The sequence below is a fragment of the Castor canadensis genome, chromosome 6 (assembly GCF_047511655.1).
Source record: "Castor canadensis chromosome 6, mCasCan1.hap1v2, whole genome shotgun sequence".
Classification (NCBI taxonomy): Eukaryota; Metazoa; Chordata; class Mammalia; order Rodentia; family Castoridae; genus Castor; species Castor canadensis.
In genome coordinates, this window is record NC_133391.1 from 160433428 (window position 1) to 160454278 (window position 20851).

At 33.9% G+C, this 20851-nt stretch overlaps 1 protein-coding gene across 4 annotated transcripts in view; it reads left to right on the forward strand.

Moving 5' to 3' along the window:
- The window catches only part of Cdh18 (cadherin 18), a 467108-nt gene that overhangs the window by 249544 nt on the left and 196713 nt on the right, over positions 1 to 20851 (forward strand). For 3 of the 4 annotated variants that reach the window (XM_074077698.1, XM_074077700.1, XM_074077701.1), the window contains exon 4: positions 4575 to 4694. In XM_074077698.1, the coding sequence (XP_073933799.1) occupies positions 4575 to 4694 (120 nt within the window). The remainder of the gene's footprint in view (positions 1 to 4574; positions 4695 to 20851) is intronic. The other variant, XM_074077699.1, reaches the window with a different exon arrangement.

Here is a 20851-nt window from a genome sequence, read left to right on the forward strand (position 1 = left end):
TTCCCCTCTCCCATACCTCAAGAGCAATCTTTGCTATTTTTTGGCTTACAGACACATCACTTCAATCATTAACTTTACTTTTACATGGTCTTCTCCATATGTGTGTGCATGTGTCTGTCTGTGGCTGTGTGTTTGAATGTGTGTCTCAAAATTTTATAGTTTTAAAGTGATTGAGTCACATTATTTTAAGAGCTCAAATCATCCCCAAATAACCTCTTCTTACCTAATTATATGTACAATAGTGTTGTTTCCAAATATTGCCACATACTGAAGTACTAGGAGTTAAGAATGCAAATATAAATTTTGAGTAGAAGCAGTTCAACCCATAACCCATTGTTTGATAGAATCAATTGTTCATTGTCTTTGAGCTACTATAATAGAAAGCCAGAGACTGAGTGGGTTAAACAATGAAATTTATGGCTCATCATTCTGGAAAATGGGAAGAACAAGGTTAAGGTGCCAGCACATTCAGTGTCTGGTAAGGGCCCATGTCCAGGTTCATAAAAGGTCATATCACTACATCCTTATGTGAAAGAAGAGGTGAAGGGGCTCCCTAGGATCTCTTCTATAAGGGCACTGAATAAATACACTTATAAGGTCTCACCACATTGCAAAGGCCCTACATTCAAGTGCACATTGCACATTAGGATTTCAACACATGAAATTGAAGCATAAACATTAGTATATAGCATTAATGACTAAAAGGAGACAGTTATAATGTAGAAGAACTTCTGAATATACTAATTTGGGTGTTAAAATGTTTTCATCTATATTTCAATCAAGCCAAAAATTAAGATAAAAATATATTTTTCTTTACATTTTCCTGAAGTCCCTTGTCAGATGAAGTATTGAGTGAGGGAATTTCTTTTCCATTTTTGATGTTGCCACTGTACCCTCTGGCATCCTGGGTTTTATTTAGGCTGTGCTGTTCACATTAATCTGTGCACTCAGAATGGCACCCTGATGCCTTCAGACACTACCACAGTACAGTGCAGGAGATAATTTCTGCTTTTTGTTTCTCAAACAAACAGAATTACCAAATACCTGTGAAATCCACTGTACACAGATATGTGTAGCTGTTAACCATATATTTTGGCCAGGATGGAGACTTACTATATTTACTCTGCTCTGTTTCCTACACTTTATTACTTAAAAATTTGCTGGATCACACCACCAGGCAACACATCTTTATATTGTCTACTTTTCTTCTCAGTCCTTATTTCACTTGTCACTGCTTCACACATCCCAGCCCTCATTTAACAAGGCTAGAGTCTGATAGACACCTCATTCGAAGCAGAACAGCTCCTTTCTCCTTCATGTGGCAATCCCGCCTTTCACAGCAAATGAAGTGTGATCTTACAGTTTGTCTTTCTCAGGTTTTCCATGCAATGTTTGCTCAGAAACTACTTTTTAGACATTAAAACTATTTAGGCTTAAATCAGTATTTCAGGACCAGAACTTGTTTAAAGACTTAAGGATTTTATGTGTGATTTCTCAGTGACAATGATTTTACTATTTCCTATACTACTTTCTCTTTCCTGAAACTCAATAATCTCCACATTTTTCCTGTGAGATCAATAATTTGGTTGATATGTTATAACATTTTTAATACATTAGAGGCCTGTCACAAATTTAGAGACTGACTGGGGTACCTAACTACAAATCTTATTTTTTCAAGTAGCAACGAAAATGTCTCCTAAGCCACCTTCTGTTTATAAATCCCTATCTAGTGATATGCATGGAAAAAGTTGTGTGCTACCTTTCTGTCACTGTGATAAAAAACTTGAGAAAAGATTTATTGTGGATCACGGTTTCTGAGATTTCAGTCCTTGGCTGGCTGGTTCCTTTGCTATGGGCCTGTGATAAGACAGACAGTATCATGATAAAAAGGGCATGGCCAAGGGTATAGTGGAGCAGAACTGCTCACTTCATGATGCCAGCAAGCTGAGAAAGATAGAGGGCGAGTTACCCTTCAAAGATCTACCTTTTGTGACCTACATTTCTTTAACTAGGTTCACATTCAAATGGTCCATCCAGTTATGAACACATGAATGGATTAATCCACTGATGAAATTAACACACACATAATCTAATCACTTCTCTATGATTGGATCCACCAGTTAGAGATCAAACCATTAAACCACAATAATTTTGAGCACAATTTCTAAACAAACAAAAATAAATTGGATGAATGAAAATTTGGTATATGTCAGGTGACACTATAGACACAGTCTCTATAACCAATTCTGACAAGTTAAAGTAGAAAAATATTTAACCAAATTAAAAGGTTTAGTATTATGCTTAGAAAATTCATGACAAACTTCATTCTGAGGCAAGAGCACATTTTGTGATGGGTTATTTTTGAGATAGGGTCTCCCTAACTATTTGCTGGGGCTGGCTTTAAAGTGAGATTCTCCTGATCTCTGCCTCCTGAGTAGCTAGGATTACAGGTGTGAGCCACCAGCACTTGGTGCTGTGATCATCGTAGGTTCACATGCAGTTGTAGGCAAAGAAATATGAAGATATTCCTTATACCTTTACCTACTTTTCCCAATGGCAGTATCTTAAAAAATTATAATCAATATATTGAGTGATACAATCTACCAATATTATTTAGACATATTCCCTTTTACTTGCATAAATTTTTGGTGGGAGATGCTTTGTTCTATACAATTATAGTACCTATGAATAGTCCCATACCCACCACTATTATCAAAATTCTGAATAGTTCCAACATCACAAGGATCCTTCTTGTCTTTTGTAACCAAACCTACCTCTTTTCATTCTCTACCTGAGAGCTTTGGTAACTCTGAATCTGTTACTCATTACTAAAATTTTGACATTTTAAGAGTATTATGTAAATGTCATCATACAGCATATAATCTTATAATGTTGACTTTTTAAATTTAAAGTTATAACCTGAAGATTCATTCAAAAGTTGTTGCAAGTATCAATAGTCTGCTCATTTTTGGTTTTGCACTGAGTGGCACTCCATTCTGCGATTGTAGAAGAGTTGGCTTAAAGACTGTCATATCCAGAAACATTGAGGTTGTTTCCAGTTTTTCACTATTATAAGGAAATCTGCCACAAATATTTGTAAACAAGTTTATATATGAATGTAAGTTTCTATTTCTTGGGTATAAATGTGAAGGACAATTAGCTGGGTTGTGTGGTAATTGTATATTTAGCTTTATAAGGAATTGTGAAATACTCACATATCCAAAATCAATGTATATGCGACCCATTCTCTCCACATTTTTGCCAGCATTGTGTTTTATGAATCTATAATTTGAGATCACATTAAAAATAACAAAATCCTCTTCTTCCATGTATGCTTAACCACAAATTATATTTCATCTTCAAACCTCAAGAGAAAAATAATATTTAGAGATTAGAATCACAGTATGTTATTAAAATCCAAATACATTAGCTGCTAATAAGGACACTTTATTCAATTTTCTAGCATACCTTCATAAAACAGAATAAGCTTTCCTTAAAGTTGTATCTTCATTTTAACATGAAAGCACAAATTTTGTAGTTGAACACATACTGGATCCTAAAGTATTACTAAACTTCAAACCGAAAATTGTTAGCGTTTCCCTACCTTAGTATCAAAATGATTACAAATTTTCGTGCAGGATCACTTGATTATAGCAATGTTTTTATTAGATACATAACAGAATTGAGTAGGTAGAATTTTTTGCTTATCATCAGATCATTCATAAACTGAATTTCATGAATAAATGAGTGATCTTACCTACTAATTCTGTGATTAAAATTGCATAACCCTTAATTAATGGTTGTCATATTACACTTAGATCAGTTTTCATTAGTACTACCATTCTAATGGTTTAGAAGCATTTAATAATGCAAATTGTGTCACAAATATATGCACAAAGAATTCAGCATAATACATCCATAATTTCAGGATCCCAAAAAATGTTTTTAGTCTTATAAATAACTTTAAAATGCATCTTGATATTCAAAAATCCAGTTCACGTGCATGAAACCTATTTTGGAAAGATAGTTACGTCCATGTTGTATATAAGTCACGTAAGGGACAGGTTTGTAAGTAGAAGTCCAGTAAAAATAAAACAGCATGAAAGGTGGAAATGACCTGAATGGGCTATTTTGATCTTGTTGACATCAACTCCTCGCCTTAGTCACACACTACTTCTTCTCTGGGTTTCTGAATGGTCATGAAGCATGCACTACAATCTACATGCGCACCCTACCCCTGATTTAACCACAGAGTTAATACCAGCCCAATTTATGAGTTTCGATGCAAGACTACCCAGTTCTGTAAGGGTCAAAAATACCTTTCCCAGTGTTATCTGCACACAGAGTCATGCTAAAGTACCTGAGAACAAGTGATCTGTTCTGGACTTTTGGTACAGTTGGTGACAGGGAAAGAAAGTATAGGAAATAAGTTTGATACAGAGATTTAAGAACTAAGTTTAGTGGACACATCCATTAGAGCCCTCCATAGACAGTTAAGCAAACCTGTTTTCTGTATTCAAATTACTATATGTTGAATGCCACCGCACACTAAAATTTGTTTTCTGAATATACAGGTACCTCTGTTCTACAGGTGACGGCTACTGATGCAGACGACCCTACCTATGGAAACAGTGCCCGGGTGGTTTACAGTATTCTCCAGGGACAACCTTACTTCTCCGTAGATCCTAAAACAGGTCAGTGTATTTGCATGTAAATTTTTCGCAAGTACTTACGGTAATAAATTGAAGCAATGTTTATTTTTATTTCTAGCTACTAAACTTCATTAGATATTGTTATTTTAGCACATTTAAAATTGCAGTTGAACAGGTATGGCGATGCTGTCTTCTTATTCCAGCTACTTAGGAGGCAAAGATCAGGACCAGTCCCCCAAAAGTTAGAGACCTCATCTCAACAAATAAGCTGAGCATGGTATTCTGTATCTCTAATCCCAGCTATAAGAGTGGTATACGTAGAAGAATCGTGGTCTGAGGCCAGCCCTGTACAAAAGCAAGACTCTATCTGAAAAATGGCTAATGCAAAAGGCTTTGGAGGCATGGCTCAAGTGGTAATGTGCTTTCCTAGCAAGCATGAGGCTGAGCACAAAAACCCCGTGCTGCCAAAAAACATTCACTGGTTTTCTTCAGCAATGTGATTTAATAACCACTTTCTTTATGATTTTTTATCATCCATTATTTACACATACAGCAGTAAACACAAAACTTACATTTGAGTGTTCCTTTAATATTTAAACAAATACTGTTTAAAACAAATATTGAATATTACATTAATTGAATGAAATTTTAAAATGTAGGTTTTGTTTACAAAATAGCTTTAATTCTTACCAAAGTTGGCAAAAGATTCACTAAAATTTTTGTACACTACATTTGAATTTGGTCGTCACATTGTCAGATACATACACACATATACATATGTGTGCAGAAATATTATTTATAAATTATGAAACTGTAATACATTTGGGAACTGCTAGGTATTGAGGCAATTACATATACAGGAGGTATAGGGTTAGATAGAAAACCCAAAACATGAAAGCGTTTGATGTCCCCACTCCAGAGGAACTAACACAGAAACCTTAAAGTGACAGAGGTCAACATGAGAAGGGGATCAGGAACCAATGTAAAGATCAGTTAGAGATGAATCAACTTTGGTTGTTATACATTTGTGCATGGAAACAATGCTAGGAATCTCTCTGCATAGCTGTCCTTATCTTAAATAGAAAAAATGCTATGTCTTTCCTATCATCGCTTATTTCTACTCTTCAACAGAACTGGAGAAAAGCACAGAACTGGTTCTGCCTGGAAAGGAGGGGAGAGGGGGGAGAGGGTGGGGTTGGGGGCAGGGGGGAGAAATGACCCAAACATTATATGCACATGTGAATAAATGAATAATAAAAAAACAAAGAAATTAACTGAGAATTATTCCAAAGGTATAAACATTTTTTCAAGAAAGAATACAAATTCTGCTGTCTCTCTTCCTTGGCAAAATAATGATATATTGTATCATGCCAAGATATGAATGAAGAAAACTAGGTAATGCATTACAAGGTTTGTTACATCAGCAAAATCAAAAACCCTAAAAAAGCAAATGCCCTCATTGACAATCAATAGTTCACTAAAAGCTAGGAAAAACTACATCCATTTTTAATTGAGGCAAATGTATGGTCACAAATCACTCTTAAGTTTTACTAAAATTTGAAAGATACAGATAATGAACCAGCAGAGGCAGGGAGTGGTCCAGGATGCGTAGCATCTCTGGGGTCCTTTATGATCACAGTCGTGGCGCTCTTAATAGTTGACATGTAGAATCTTCATCAAACAGCTCAGCCACATAAGAAATCCCTAAGGAAGCCACGTTTGTCAGCAATGCCTCTTACACACCTCATTTCGCAGCATGAAACTTGTTTCTTAAGGAGCTCTGTTCTATATGTCTCCAGGACGCAGGTTTATATTCAATTGTCTTAGACCAGGAAGTACATCCAACTGAAGTGATTCCTCAGCACACTCTCAGTACCTTGTACTGCTAAATTGCTTGCCAGTTTTTGTCATTATCATGTTTACAAGGGGACTTGTCTTGGTTATTTGCTTTCTTTCTTTCTCTAAGGTGTTGCAAAATGCAAGTTAACTGCCAAGAATAGACTCCAGACACATTGCATAACCGCTTCGATTCTAAAGCTAAACAGTAAAAAACCCTTATTCATACAGATGTAGAAGTGAAGGGTATATAAAGACATATGTATCTATGTGCTAGCTGCATAATAATTATGGAAGAGATTGTAATGTATCATTAGATAAAATAAAATAGAAATTTGAAGATATTAAAAATAAGTAACAAAATGTGATAAAAATGAGTATGTGACCAACAAGTTCTTTGAGTTCTAATATTCTACTAAATAATTAGAAAGGAAAACCTTCATTAGTCTAGTAATCAAATTGATGGGACAAAAATGTTCATGCAAGTGTATGCACATTATTGGGGCAGTAGATGAGCTTAGAATTAATTGAAAAAGATAATCGACTCACTAGTTGATAATGGAGCTGCTTTTTTGTTCTGTATTCTCAACAATGACATTATGTCAAAGATAACAGAAGATATTTCCATTTTAAATACATATCTCATGAGGGGAAAGAAACAAAGAAACTAAATACAATCCTTGCGATGTTAGTGTTATGTTCCCCCACACATGTGCACACACAGGTATGCACATGGGTGTATGTATAAACACATATGGGCACAAACATATGCTTTAGTCCATTAAATTCATCATCCCTGTAGAAAGACAAACATTTATTTATAAATACATGCCATTTCACTTAATAGATGATTGCCAAAATGTAGACATACGGTGTTGAACATGTTTCTACCTTCTGTACTCATATCATGCATATTATTGGTGCTCGTGAGTGAATGCCTGCACTTTAGTGTAGCACACGTACGTGCACGTGTATCCACGTGGACGGTAACACAGACCTTGAAGCGCAATGTCTGGGTAGTGTAGATGCTGCCCTACTGTAGTTTGTGCTTTACAGGAAGCAAGCATATCAATAACATAATATTTCAACAAAAGTTGCATTCATGTAAAGTAAATATTTCTTTGCTCAACAAAAAGAGTTTATTTCAAACACGAATAGACATTTATTTAATTTTGTTTGCTTTTGTGTTTCTTTACTCTTTCTTCAAGTTACAGTGTGTACTGAATGAAGTGCACACCTCTGTGCTGCGGCCTTTTATTAGCAGTATCATACTGCCCAGTGCTCCGTGAGGACCTATGGTTATATGTCCTACGTACTACGTCTTTAAAGGAAGATCCGTTAAATGTGAAAATGTAACTGTATAAACTATTAGGAGTGGTTATAAAATAAAATATTCATTATTTTCTTCAAAGCTGAAAGGATTTAGCAATTTATACTTAAACTCTTAGTACTGTGCAATTAAACATACTCAAAAGTAATGACCTTGATAGAAACTGTGTTTTAAAATGTCTTAATATAATCCAAAAATTACTGAAAATTAAAGTTTTTATGCCTTTTTACAGAGTATAAAATTTCTGTCAGGTGGTGACAGCAGTAGATAAAGGATCAAGTTGCTACACAAAAGAACTCGTTTCCTTAGCTGAGTCAAAGAGCCGTAAATCCACCAGTGTCACCCCAAGGTCTGAGGAACAGAATGGAAACATTGCATAAAGTGCCAGTGTGCAGTTCTTAATTGGAAATGAAAATGTGTTTAACATGATTAATTTGATAGCGTTTGATGATTCTTTCTACTAGCTGCTTCACAGTTGGCGGCTTAGGAATTCTTCACTTTATTTTGGCTAATGTACACAATAGTGTCCGTGCCTATGTTCAGTTCAATCCTCCAGATGGTCAATTCTGGAAAATAGGAAACCTGCATGAAATCCTTATGTCAAGGAAAACAATTATTTATTTGTTTACAAAATCCTAGGTAAGAAAAAGTATGAGGTAGGTTGCATTCTCTTTCTGTAACCCCAGTCATTAGTGCACAGTAGTGACTGACAATTGTTCTGATCCTGAAAAATGGCCTTTCTTTTCACATTTTGTAGCAGAAATCAATCAGCTATAAAAAACGCACTCTGTGGAGGACTTCAGGAAGTTGCATGTACTCTATTCTGAATAGTGGAATTAAATTCATCAACATTAGGGGTTAGTTGTATGTAACCTTTCCAAATTTAGATCACTTCAACAATGAATAAAAATCTTATGTACATAGGAAATTGACTATGAATACTTGGAAAAAGGATATCACGTGCCTTTAAAAGTTTTAAATTATGGTCCAAAAATACCTAAAAAAGGTGAAGAATCCTTGACAGTAGAATTTGTGTAGTCAGTGCATCTTCTTCACAACTTGTCCCTAACTACTAATAGTAACAATGCCAATGATATTTGCTTGCATAACAAATTATAAACATGTTTTAAAATAATTTTGCTACAATTGACTATATAATAGACAGAAGCAGCTAATTAGTAACTACCGATAATAAAGATCTTATTTTGTAAAAAAGATGAAATGTTTTAATTCAAAACTGTGTCATAACATCAATTCACCATAAGAAATTTTATCTCATTTTGTCTCTGTTAGAAAAGAATTATAACCACATCTTTTCTGAACAGCAGACAGGATAGGGAATAGCAACAGAAGAGGTTCGGTGTATAAAGCATTTAAGAAACAAAAAGAATGAACTTGAGTGGATACCACTTATGGTTGTATCCTCAATATCAATTTCTCACTTTGACAATTTTATCACTGTTGTTATTTTACTCATAGTTTAATAGAGAGATTTTCCAGCTTCTTTGTTGTTACTATTACACATTTCTGGCCAGGGAGATATAAAAGAAGGACCACTGGAAGTTTTTATCAAAGTGTTGATATTTTTTTTAAAATGCCTGTACTCACTGCCTTGCCTTTAACATGTTCTTTGGACTTTAACATATATGTAGTCATTGGAAGTACAGCAGCCATTTTGTGATCATGTAACAACAGGCACACAAACAGAAAGTGACATATAAAGATTGTTTAACCAAAAAATCTCCAGAATTTACTTTGGTTAGGTTTTTTTTTATGTTCAGACACAGACAGTGATATCTGAGATCTTTGTGAAGTGTTCTTTGTAGGTGGTTGGTATAAAGCAGACTGTATTCATGCCTCTCAACTCAAAATTTCTGGTACAGTATGACCAAGATGTTCTATATATATGAGGAGCGATGTTATTGAAATTTCAATAACAATACTAAATTGAAATATTTGATTTTTCACATTGAGTAAATACCAATATTGTATTAATGATTGATATTTGGGGTATCAAAAAATGGAAGTAAAGGCACATTACTGTTATTATTTTCACTGAAAAGTCACATTTGAAAGATAACTTTATGGTCATCATTTAACAAAGTACTTTATAGACACCTTGGAAGTCAGGTAATTTTCCTACTCAGCAATGTGATAGCTTGTCCTAATAGACAAAATTTTATCAAATTTTAACCATATGAGGATAATTTTAAAAGGGCAAAATTGTAGGTCAATGTTGTATGCTAAACTATTTATTATAGCGATAGGTGGGGCTATTAAAATGAAATTAGCATGAATTTTATATTTATGTGTATTTTATTGCATATAAATTAAAATAAAATAAAGATGCTCATCAAATTAATAAAAGCAATTAATTGACTTTTTCACAACTGTACTTTTCTTATGACAAAAATTACCAGTTATTAAAGAGCAGAAAAATCATTTCATGGACTATGAAATGGTAGAAATAGTTTTACATATCAAAATGGTTAAAATGTGTACACATGTATGTAAATGCAGAAACGATATCTGTTGAAACAGTTCCAGGAATATGGGAAGGGAGGATAAAGGAGAGTGGGGGAAGGAGTGAATTCAAGAATGATGTGTTTGATGCAGTGTACGAACCTTTGTAAATGCCACCATGTACCCCCACCCAACACAGTAATAAAGGAAAAAATGGTTAGAATCAATGTTGACCAACTTATCCCTAGTAAAAAAATTAACTTATTTTTTCTTCTTCTTTTATAACTCACTCCATGCATCCTGAATCGCAATAGCAACTATTGGTAATATATAAATATTGGTAATTGGTATTGCTTAGCAAATGCAGTAGCTCCTTGATAATTTATTGCTGAATTTTGAATTGATGAATGGCAGGAAATATTGTAATTATCATCATTAGTCTTTCAATCTGATTAAATATAACTCATGTAAAGTAATCTAAAGCAAGTTCATATTCCTCCAATTGCTTTAAATTTATTCTGAAATCCTTTCCTTCTTCTTAGGATGAAATGTCCTACAATTCCCCTTAATGTCTTACACTTTTCACTAACCAACTATTTTAAGTATTTATCTCTTTTTAAATTTGCATTTTTCTTTAAAACTTGCATATATGTATATCTATCTATCTATCATCTATCATAATCTACCAACACCCCAAGTATAACTTGTACAGTACTTTCCCTTTGAAGCTGTCACTTTTCTGGGCTTGCCCTTCCCCGAAAATTTCTATTTGATGACCTGGACACTTTGGATATAACTGATCTCCTTGATCTTTGAGTGGCTTGTTTACATCACTCATAAAATAGATACAGAATGTACTTCTTTTGCTCACATGTTATTTCTTCTCTATGCTGAGAACTCCTTTAGGGTAAGAATATGGCCATGTAATCATTGCCTTATGCAAGGAACCCGACCAGATTCCCTACACATGAATTCATGCTATAAATTATATTATTGTGATATGACAAATATCTCTGACTTCAAAATTCACTTATGAAACTTATATAGAAAAAATAACATTGCCATTACAAATTTTAATTCAAAAATCAAAATTATTTTTATACTGTATATCCTACATCTCTGATCTTCTATTAACATCTGTATTTTATTTTTTTATTTCAGCCAGGTAACTTATAATTTAACTTTAGATCATAGAGATCTTTATAACAGAGGTTCTAAGGATTAGCAGAGCTTATCAAGTATTAGAAAAGTAAATATTTGGACATCAGAATAAATGAAATCATTGAGTCAGTACATCACAAAGAAAACATTGACTGAGAAATAAAAAAGAATATGTTGTAAATGTATTCAATTGAAAAATAAGTTCCTGGAATGCAAGCTTCTTGAGAACTTTTTTTAACTCATTCACTTTTGTAACTTCCATATAAAAGGCAACAATATTTATTTTTAAACAAAATTTCACTTTAGAAGGTGATTATCAAAAATAGCACCACCTTTATAATATTTGTGCTCAGTTTGTGTTGTTATGATTACTTCAAGTTTCAGAATGTTTTATGTCTCACATATTGACTTGAGATTGTCCTGTCTGAATAAGGAAAGTATAATAAAATAATCATTTTGGAGAGACTTAACTTTCCTATCCACTTTTTTAACTCTTTATGTCATTTTCCTTTCATTTGTCTTTATATGCCTAACTCTTCTTGTGGAAAGAAGCCTTCCCTTTAAAATCCAAAGAAATAGCCCCAGCTCCCACTGCAGCAGTGTGGGAGGAAAAGTGCCCAACCATGTAGTTCTGAAGATTTGGATCTGGACTGAAGAGCTGAGGGCCAGTGCATGGCCTTCCTGCCAGGTCCTGACTATCGATTGTAGTTTAAACGGTTATCATCTTTCTCAACACCTGCTGGAAAAATATCACTATTGCCCCAAACACTGTTAAAAATACGGGACTTCCAGGAGAAAACATTTTTTTCTGAAGTTTTGGAGAATATTGGAAGTAATTATTATCTGTGCAAAAAAGGAATCAACTTGAAACAAATTCCATACCCTCAAATTCTTCTTTCCTCTGTCATAGGATATTAAACTGAGACTTTAATTTCATTAGGGTCCTATCACCCTACTTTTTGCAACACATTTTTTTATCTTTATTTGTCAGTTTGTCCTATAGGGCTTCATAAAGACTTAAATATTATTTTGCAGAAACATAAAAATACTCTCTAACTTCACTTTTGTTCACTGACAGATACAGGGGCTCTATCCCTCCTTCCTGGATATCTATCTATCTATCTACCTATTTACATATACAGGGATAGATACATAGATGTATGTATGCATGTGAGTGTATGCGTATGTGGGTGTGTGTGCACATACTCAGAGTAGCTGTTTGGTATTCATGAGTCTAACGTTCCAATGAGACAGCTGTTGAAGAAAAACTGCATGCTCAGGACACATAGAGATCAGAACAAAAGGGTAGGAAAACACTTAGCCGGTTATATAATGACTTAAACACAACTAAAAATCACACATTACTAACTGACAGATTCTCTACACCAATTGAATTGTGCAATATGGGTGCAGGAGTTTGAAATTTTTGTTTTTGAAATTTCTTCTATTATTATTTTGCAGTGCTTGGTCAAAACTGCACGCAATAAATTCATAAATAAGATAGACTCACTTCTTGTGATTGTTGGTGTGTTGGGTGGGGGAACATTGTGACATTTGCAAAAGTTCTTACAGTATATAAACTATATCATACTTGAATTCACCCCCTCCACCCATTCCTGGAATGGTTTCAACATATCATTTTTTCCATTTACATACATTTGTACACAGTATTGGCACTATGTTCACTTTCCCATGCCCTATCCCCACCACCTCCACACTAATACCAGTCCCTCCCCAAGTAGGACCAAAGAAAAAAGAAGAAAAGTAGAGGATCTGAACCAATTCAGTTTATAATACATATGTAGATGGAAATGTCACAAAGAAACTCCCTTTGCAGCTATCTTAAACAAACAAAAATGTTTTTTTTTTCTTTTGCAAAATTAGAGAACAGGAGGGCAGACAAGATGAGCTTTCTGTATCTCATAATTTTCTTAACTTTTTCTTAATTCTGATGATACCTAAGGAAATTCACAAGATGGAAAGTGTAAAATAACTGTTAGAGAATTAAAAGGCCCATGGAGGAGTCTTGTGAAAACAAAATAAAAGTCCTTCCTACTGGGAATCCTCAGGTATACAAACTCATGTGCAGGCCTGGAATTCTACTGAGATTCATTGACAGGCAGACTTTGCCTTCAGCAGCACAGCCATCCTTGCAATGTTGAAACTATTTTAATGGACAAAGAAGGGGATGAAGGAGAATGATGGTAGGGGTGAATTTAACTAAGGTATATTGTAAGAACTTTTGTAACATCACAATGAATACCCAATACAACAAGTACATGATAAGGAAAAGACCCAGAGGGGACTGCCATTCTTAGTTTGTGAAGCATTCATCTGGAGCTGTACTAGCTATGTATTGAAACCTTTCTGTTCTTAATCCTTCCTTGTATAGATAGTGGACCTGTTAACCTAAAAAAAAATCAAAGGGAAATTTAATATACCATATCCACCGTTTTTAGAGCCCTCTGGTTAATACACATTTATCTCCATATCTCTACACTTGTATGGATTTATATAAATTAGTGTAGATCTTTGATACAGAACAAGCCTCATACTAGTTAAGAGCTTAAATTGACATGTGTTCCATGTTCTGGAAGCATTTATTCACACATTTATTCCTTGAATAAATGTTTATGATAACTTACATGTGGCATTTCCTCTGATAACTAAGCATTTATGTTGCTGCTTTCCTGTCACAGTCTTTACACACTCAAAATGTTCAGTTCCCTCTACTATTATTATTTGAAAAGAAATCAAGCAGTAGCATTAGGGCTGTCAAAATGGCTCATTGCTGTTCCCATGTACCTCCATCCTGCCAAGCACTTGTGAGCTCCTCTTTCCAGTTGACTGCATGATTGACTGTTAGACATGGCTGATCGATGGGGTAGCAAACCCAAAGAAACAGTCTTTTTTAAGGCACTTGCTGGCTGCCTACATGTAAACCCCTCAGGCCTTCTCAAGTTTACTTAAACCCAGGGAAGTGAAACTACTAATGGTCACAGATACAATTTTTATATAATAAGCGTTCTTTAAGTGATATTTCCTTAGTACATAAGATTGTTATATAGCTGTACTTCTCAGTATTTATTTTGCTTCAAGATTTTTCAGTATTCACATTTACAATATATGTCTTCAGGAATATTAAACAGGCAATTCACACTGGAGAAGAGACTTCTGGATTCTGGGATGGGAGACTAGAATTCTCAATGAAGCAATGGATTGAAATGTGGAGCCTGTCTTTATTTTAATTTTTACTTTTTCATCCTTTTCTAAGTCAACCATTTGGTTCATTATTTGTATCTTTTCACAAATCATAGGTTGAAGTAACTAACTTATACAAGTTATTTAGCATGGCTTAGTGAAAAGAGTAAATGTTACCTCAGAAAACTTATTCATTCTTTTCAAGTTTCTATTCTATCATTTGTGAAATGGAAAACCAATAAGTGCCTTACATCATTACTGTAGAGATTAGGTATAATATATTAGAGAGACCCAGGAAAGCACCTGAAATTTGCTTGAAAGTCACTATTTATCCCCGCTGATATTTTAATTTATATTTCAAATATTATCTGTAGGAATAAACTGAACTTTTCTTGAGAGTGAGCATAACCATTTTGCCTTTGTATAACCATCCTTCCTTCTACATTAAATTGCATTAGAATAAGTGACTGAAAATGTCTATTACCACTGTAAGTTCTGTGTTTTTAGCACAACAAAAAGTGAATGGAAAAACATCTTTAATTTAATTTTTATCATAGCCCTAAAATTTAATTGCCTTTGAAATTATTTTCCAACATTCGACCTATTGTCATTGAAAATATTGGTGTTGTTTGCTCCATGCAAATACTCCATGGGTATTCTGGGAAACTAAGCAATTTAGTTTAGAATTTTCTTTGGTTTGGATATTAAGTGTCCCTCAAAGTGTTGAAGGCTGACTCCCAATTCAGCAATGCTCAGTGTTGGACCTTTGGGGATAATTGGATCATGTAAATGCTGATCTCATGATCCGTATAGAATCATAGATTGATAGGTTTAGATAGAGGGACATTGTTATAATTGTCATCTTTTATTGCTTCCTGGTCACTGTGAGGAGAGTATCTCTGCTCTTCCATGTTCACTCCTCCATGATGCTCTGCCTTGCCACAGGCCCATAGTGATGGAATGAAGACTCTGAAACTGTTCATTACAAGAAATCTTTCCTCCTTATAAGTTGATTGTCTTACGTATGTTTTCATAGTGATGGAAAACTGAGTAACACAGAATTCTCATTCAAAGGATGTTGTGGAGAATTGTGGACACTTAGAAGAAAAAATAATTTTGATGAGACATAGGACAATGAATACTCCATACAAATAAATGACTCTTTCTCCTTAAGAAGGTAAAACAGGACAAGAAAATGTCCAAGCACAAATTTGTGTATAATACAGTACCTCAAATAAACCTAATGTGTAAAACATTTTTTGTACTTTATTCATTTAGGCTGCTTTTCAAGATGCAGTAGATTGAGTGGGTTAAACAACCTACTTTTATTTCTTACCGTTTTGGAGGCTGAGAGACTTAGATCAGGGTAGGAAAATAGTTAGATTCTCAAAAGACCTCATTTTCAGATTTATAAATAACCACATTCTTGCTCTATCTTTACATGCTAGAGAGAGAGGTAATCTCTCTCAGGCTTTGTTTATCAGGGCATTAATCTCATCTAAAATGATTAGTTCCCAAAATCTTGAACTTCAACAAGCAAAAATGTTACATTTTTCTTTTTATCTCTTCTTTTCTGTCTTCTACAAAATTGGACAACAGGAGGGCTGAACAGGTCCTGTCCAGTGTGGGGGGATGGTTGGCACCAGTGGGCAGGGTGGGAGAAGGTAGTAAGGAAAAGGAGTAGGATGGGGAATATGGGGCAAATACTGTGTACACATGTATGTAAACACAAAAATGAAACCTGTTGAAACTATTCCAGGAATCAGGGGAGGGAGGGAGGGATCAGGGAGAATGTTGGGGGGGTGAATTCAAATATAATATATTTGATACATTGTAAGAACCTTGTAAATGCCAAAAAGTACCCCATCCAGCACAACAGTAAAGGAAAAAATGCTATCACATTGGAATAGCAGCTTCAGCTTATCGAATTTGTCATTTAGTTCATGGTAAGTATAAAGAAATATGACAGAGTTTAAAATAAGTACTGTACTTTGTAGAGGTAATAAATCAACTCAGAATATCTACATATCTGGATCCTAACTTTACATATTTTTTCAAAATTCATTGCAAGGTGTTAGGGAGCATTGAATAGTACACACATGTGAACTCAACATAGACCTAAGCACAAAATTTGAATGTGATAAGAGATTAATAAGGTACATGCAAACAATGACTATGCTTGTGTCTATATGTGTATTAATTAGTACTGAATTAGCACATTGAATAAAAACTCCGGTTATGTAAACAAACATTTCTCTAGTTGTGAATAAAAACAAGGATTACATAGGTATATAATGAATACAATATTTCAGGAAAGGGGAAATATTGATTAGCGTCCAATTTGTGCTATGTCCCTCTATTGTAAAGTAGCAGGCCTCAATTATGCCTCAATTATGTTTGGGATCCTATATAGTAGAGACGATATCTAAATGAGAAAGAATCTGATGGAGTATTCTAGGAAGAAATTACCATTCTATCTTACGCGAACAGCATGCATTTGCTAGGTAAACTTCAAATCTAACCAGAAATGGTCATGGTTGGAGTGGAAGCATGTAATCACTACCGGGCTTTCTTTAAGGTAAATTTACTTTGAAACACAGATACCTAGAATTGACTTTTTCTTTCTCTTCCACCCTCCCTTAAGGTTTTTCTACATGTACTGTTTTTGTAGATGTATCGTTTAACTTTCATTTCACACATAGATTTGTAAACTATTTGTGGTAAGAGAAAATTAGGCCTATTTTCAGTACTTACTATATTAGGACCTGTTTTTATAACATTCTACCTACTCATGTCATGTCTTCAGATTTATTATAATTTTAAAGTATTATGACACAGTTCAAATGTAAAGCTATTTTAAAGATCGTTTTCAACATTTTGTAAGTATTTTATTTGTAAATATTTCACTTATTGAGTCAAGTTAGTCTATGGTATTGTCAAGAGTCATAACTAATGTTAAAAAACACTTCATTTTTTACTCTCAGATTTCAATGTCTATTATAATTAACTTTATTATTCTATACATTAGTCACATTATATATCTATTGTAACATATGGACTATAAACAAAACAACTGTAATCTCATATAAACTATATTATAAACTATAACTTTTGATCTTAATGTTAAAATTATACAATGATAATAATGTTCTTAAAAACTCAAGAGATCACATCAATAACTTCACCACCTCATTATCAAGAATGTGACTTACTGGAGGGTAGTGTGGCTTAAGTGGTAGATCACCTGGCTACCAAGCACGAAGCCCTGAGTTCAAACCCCAGTGTTGTCAAATAATGTGACCTATTATTAAGCATAAGCTACAATTTCTCATTGTTAAATACAGAAATAACAAAATTGTCCTTTAGTTTGCTAATATGTATAGTTAAATAGGACTAGGCAGATTTAACTGAAGCTGAGAAGCTGCAGGATTTACAGAGTTTAAAACTGTTCTCACTTGCCAGGAACAGAAGGAAAATTCATGTGCATTTCCACAAGGCATCTGTGAGGAACAATCCAGAGAGGCAACACTAGAAATTGCTTTCCTAAATGAGTCAGTGTTCATCTGAGGAAGATAGAGATAGGCACCAGGAACACTTGGGTGTTCTGATTCCACTTTTTCCCCTCTGGAAATTCATGGGCTACACCCAAGGCTGTCTACCAACTTTTGTTATCTAATCTTGATAAAGCCTCTTTACAGGGATCATTAGAGTGAAAGGCTTTCAATTTTTTTATTGTGACTTGAAAAAATAAATTTTGGTTCTCTTATTGTAGAAACATTAAACTTTCCTCCTTGCCTTATCTTCCTTTGTTTAAAATCTTGAGTCTCTTTACAAGAACTCCATTATGCTATTGAATCAAATATTTTTCCAAAGATATTGTATATCAATGTCAGAAGGTATCATCAGAGTTTGTGAGTAAACCTCACATAAATTAATCCACATTTTGAAATTTTACTAGTGCCATGAATAGTGAAGTGGAATTCTTTAAATCATATATTAAGGATGCAAATATAAACTTTTCATAATAACCAAGATGCCTACAGACAAAACTAAGTATATATTTTAATACACATTTTGCAACTAAAACACAATTTAAATAATGCATCAGTTTTATATTGCTCTATTAACACAAATTTTATGAAATATTTAACTTAGATTGATCTATAATGAATTATCATCATTCCAAATAAATGATGTGATTTAAATTCATTTTCTATTAGACAAGTCAATAAGCCAAATTCAGCAACTGCTAAATAATGGGAAAAATTTTGGAAATGGGACATTCATATTTTTTCTAGAACTCATGCATAAGCAAATAATTCATTTCAAGATTCATTTCCACTGAGTTTTTTTCATTCAAGCTGTATGTGTTGTTTGCCTTCTTCTCTGATGAGTGCTAAATATTGTTCAGTTAATGGAATAAAAAGACAAAAGGTTATTTACTGTTTCTTCCTTCTTAGAAATTTTAAGTTTGTCAGGGAACAAAAACAAGTCCTACAAAAACTTGCAGTCACATTTACTCAAATGAACACTATCCCTTCTAGTCCAGAAGAAGAGGAAAATGTGTTTGATCTTTATTAGAAGGCATTTTATAACTGATGAAAGCTTACAATCTTATGACAGCAATGGGATGGCTCCTATGATCTCCTCATATATGGTAACTCATGTTTACAACAGGCTGAAACTAAAAATACTTTTACTGGGGACAAATTCAGCCTTTTCTGTCACAAATGTTTATGTTGATGATACCCTGTTCCTATAAACTCTGCAGCACATACTTGGCAATAAAGTATTCTGACACTTCCAGTTCCAGCTAAATTTATTGCAAATAAATTTTAGTTACAAAATCATAGTATGAGATATAAAGATTTATTTAGAAAATCTATTTACATGAAACATGAATTCTTACATGTAAGAATCTATATTTAAGCTAATGGTTTAATTTAAAATTAATTAAATCGCATACAATTTAAGTCACTGCAGCCAATTAAAGTCTTCTTAGACTATAATAATAAAACAGGGAGTGAGAGTTCCTTGTCCTAAAAAGTAGTCATGTGGTAGAAGGAATGTGGTTATCCCCAATAAGTAATCATTTATGCTTTACAACAACAATCACCAATAGTCTGTAGCTATGCAATCCAGGCTTATAACATATGCAATAAGTGTTTCCTTACATTTTAAAACTATTGGTTAACAAAAATCTTAATACTACAAAAAAGTTCTAAGTTCAAATTTGTTCTCAGATTTCTAAGTGTAAAGGACAGTTTTTGAATAAGATAAAATATTTGCATTCTATTTAAAATATTGACCTGGTTTTGTAAGATCAATCACTGGTGGGTACACTCTGGGAAGTAGAAGCTATGGACAAAAGAGCACTGAATCTAGATTTCAACCACAGTGTTATACTCCTGCAGTCTGTGAAGGGTAAACAATTACTATAGTTCATGACTCTGCATGACCCTGACCTCAGATTTCTCCCCTATGAAATTGGAACAAAAATTCCCAGCCAATGTTTAGCTCAGCATGGCCAAGACCTTGTGTTCAATCCTCAATACCAAAACAAAAAACAATAGCAAAAAAACTCCCACCTTAATTTCATATAAGAAGTTTTGATTATTTAAAATCATACACATAAGCATACACATACACACATAAAACTCTACTGAAACAATGGACTAACAATATGCTGTAATTTATTGCAACACAGAAATGCTACTGCATAAAATTTTTGAAATTAAGTTGAAATAGATCTTCTTATTTAATATTGGTAAAACAGCATTGAAATCAACCTTCTTTTGACTTTTAGTTTTGAGGTTATGTTCTAGCTATTAATCACAGATGTAGAAGAAGAACACATTACTCTAGGTTATTCGTCAACACACCCTACACACACACACACACACACACACACACACACAGAATATTTAACTTTAGTTGTAGTATCAATCAAAGGTTGCTACACAAAGTGCTTAAGGTAAGTTCTGATTGGACTCTTAAAGTTGTCCCAGGTATCAACTCACAGGGCACTAGTCTGTTCCTGATTGCAGTCCCCCATGATGCTGATTGTAACATGGAATCCAAGGTAAGGTACAAGGCTATGTGTCACTGTTGGTGAACTTTGAAACAGTAATTGCTCATTTTACATGAGACAAAAAATACTCAAATACATGTTTAGGTTTTTAATATCTTCTGAATTTTACTTGGAGTA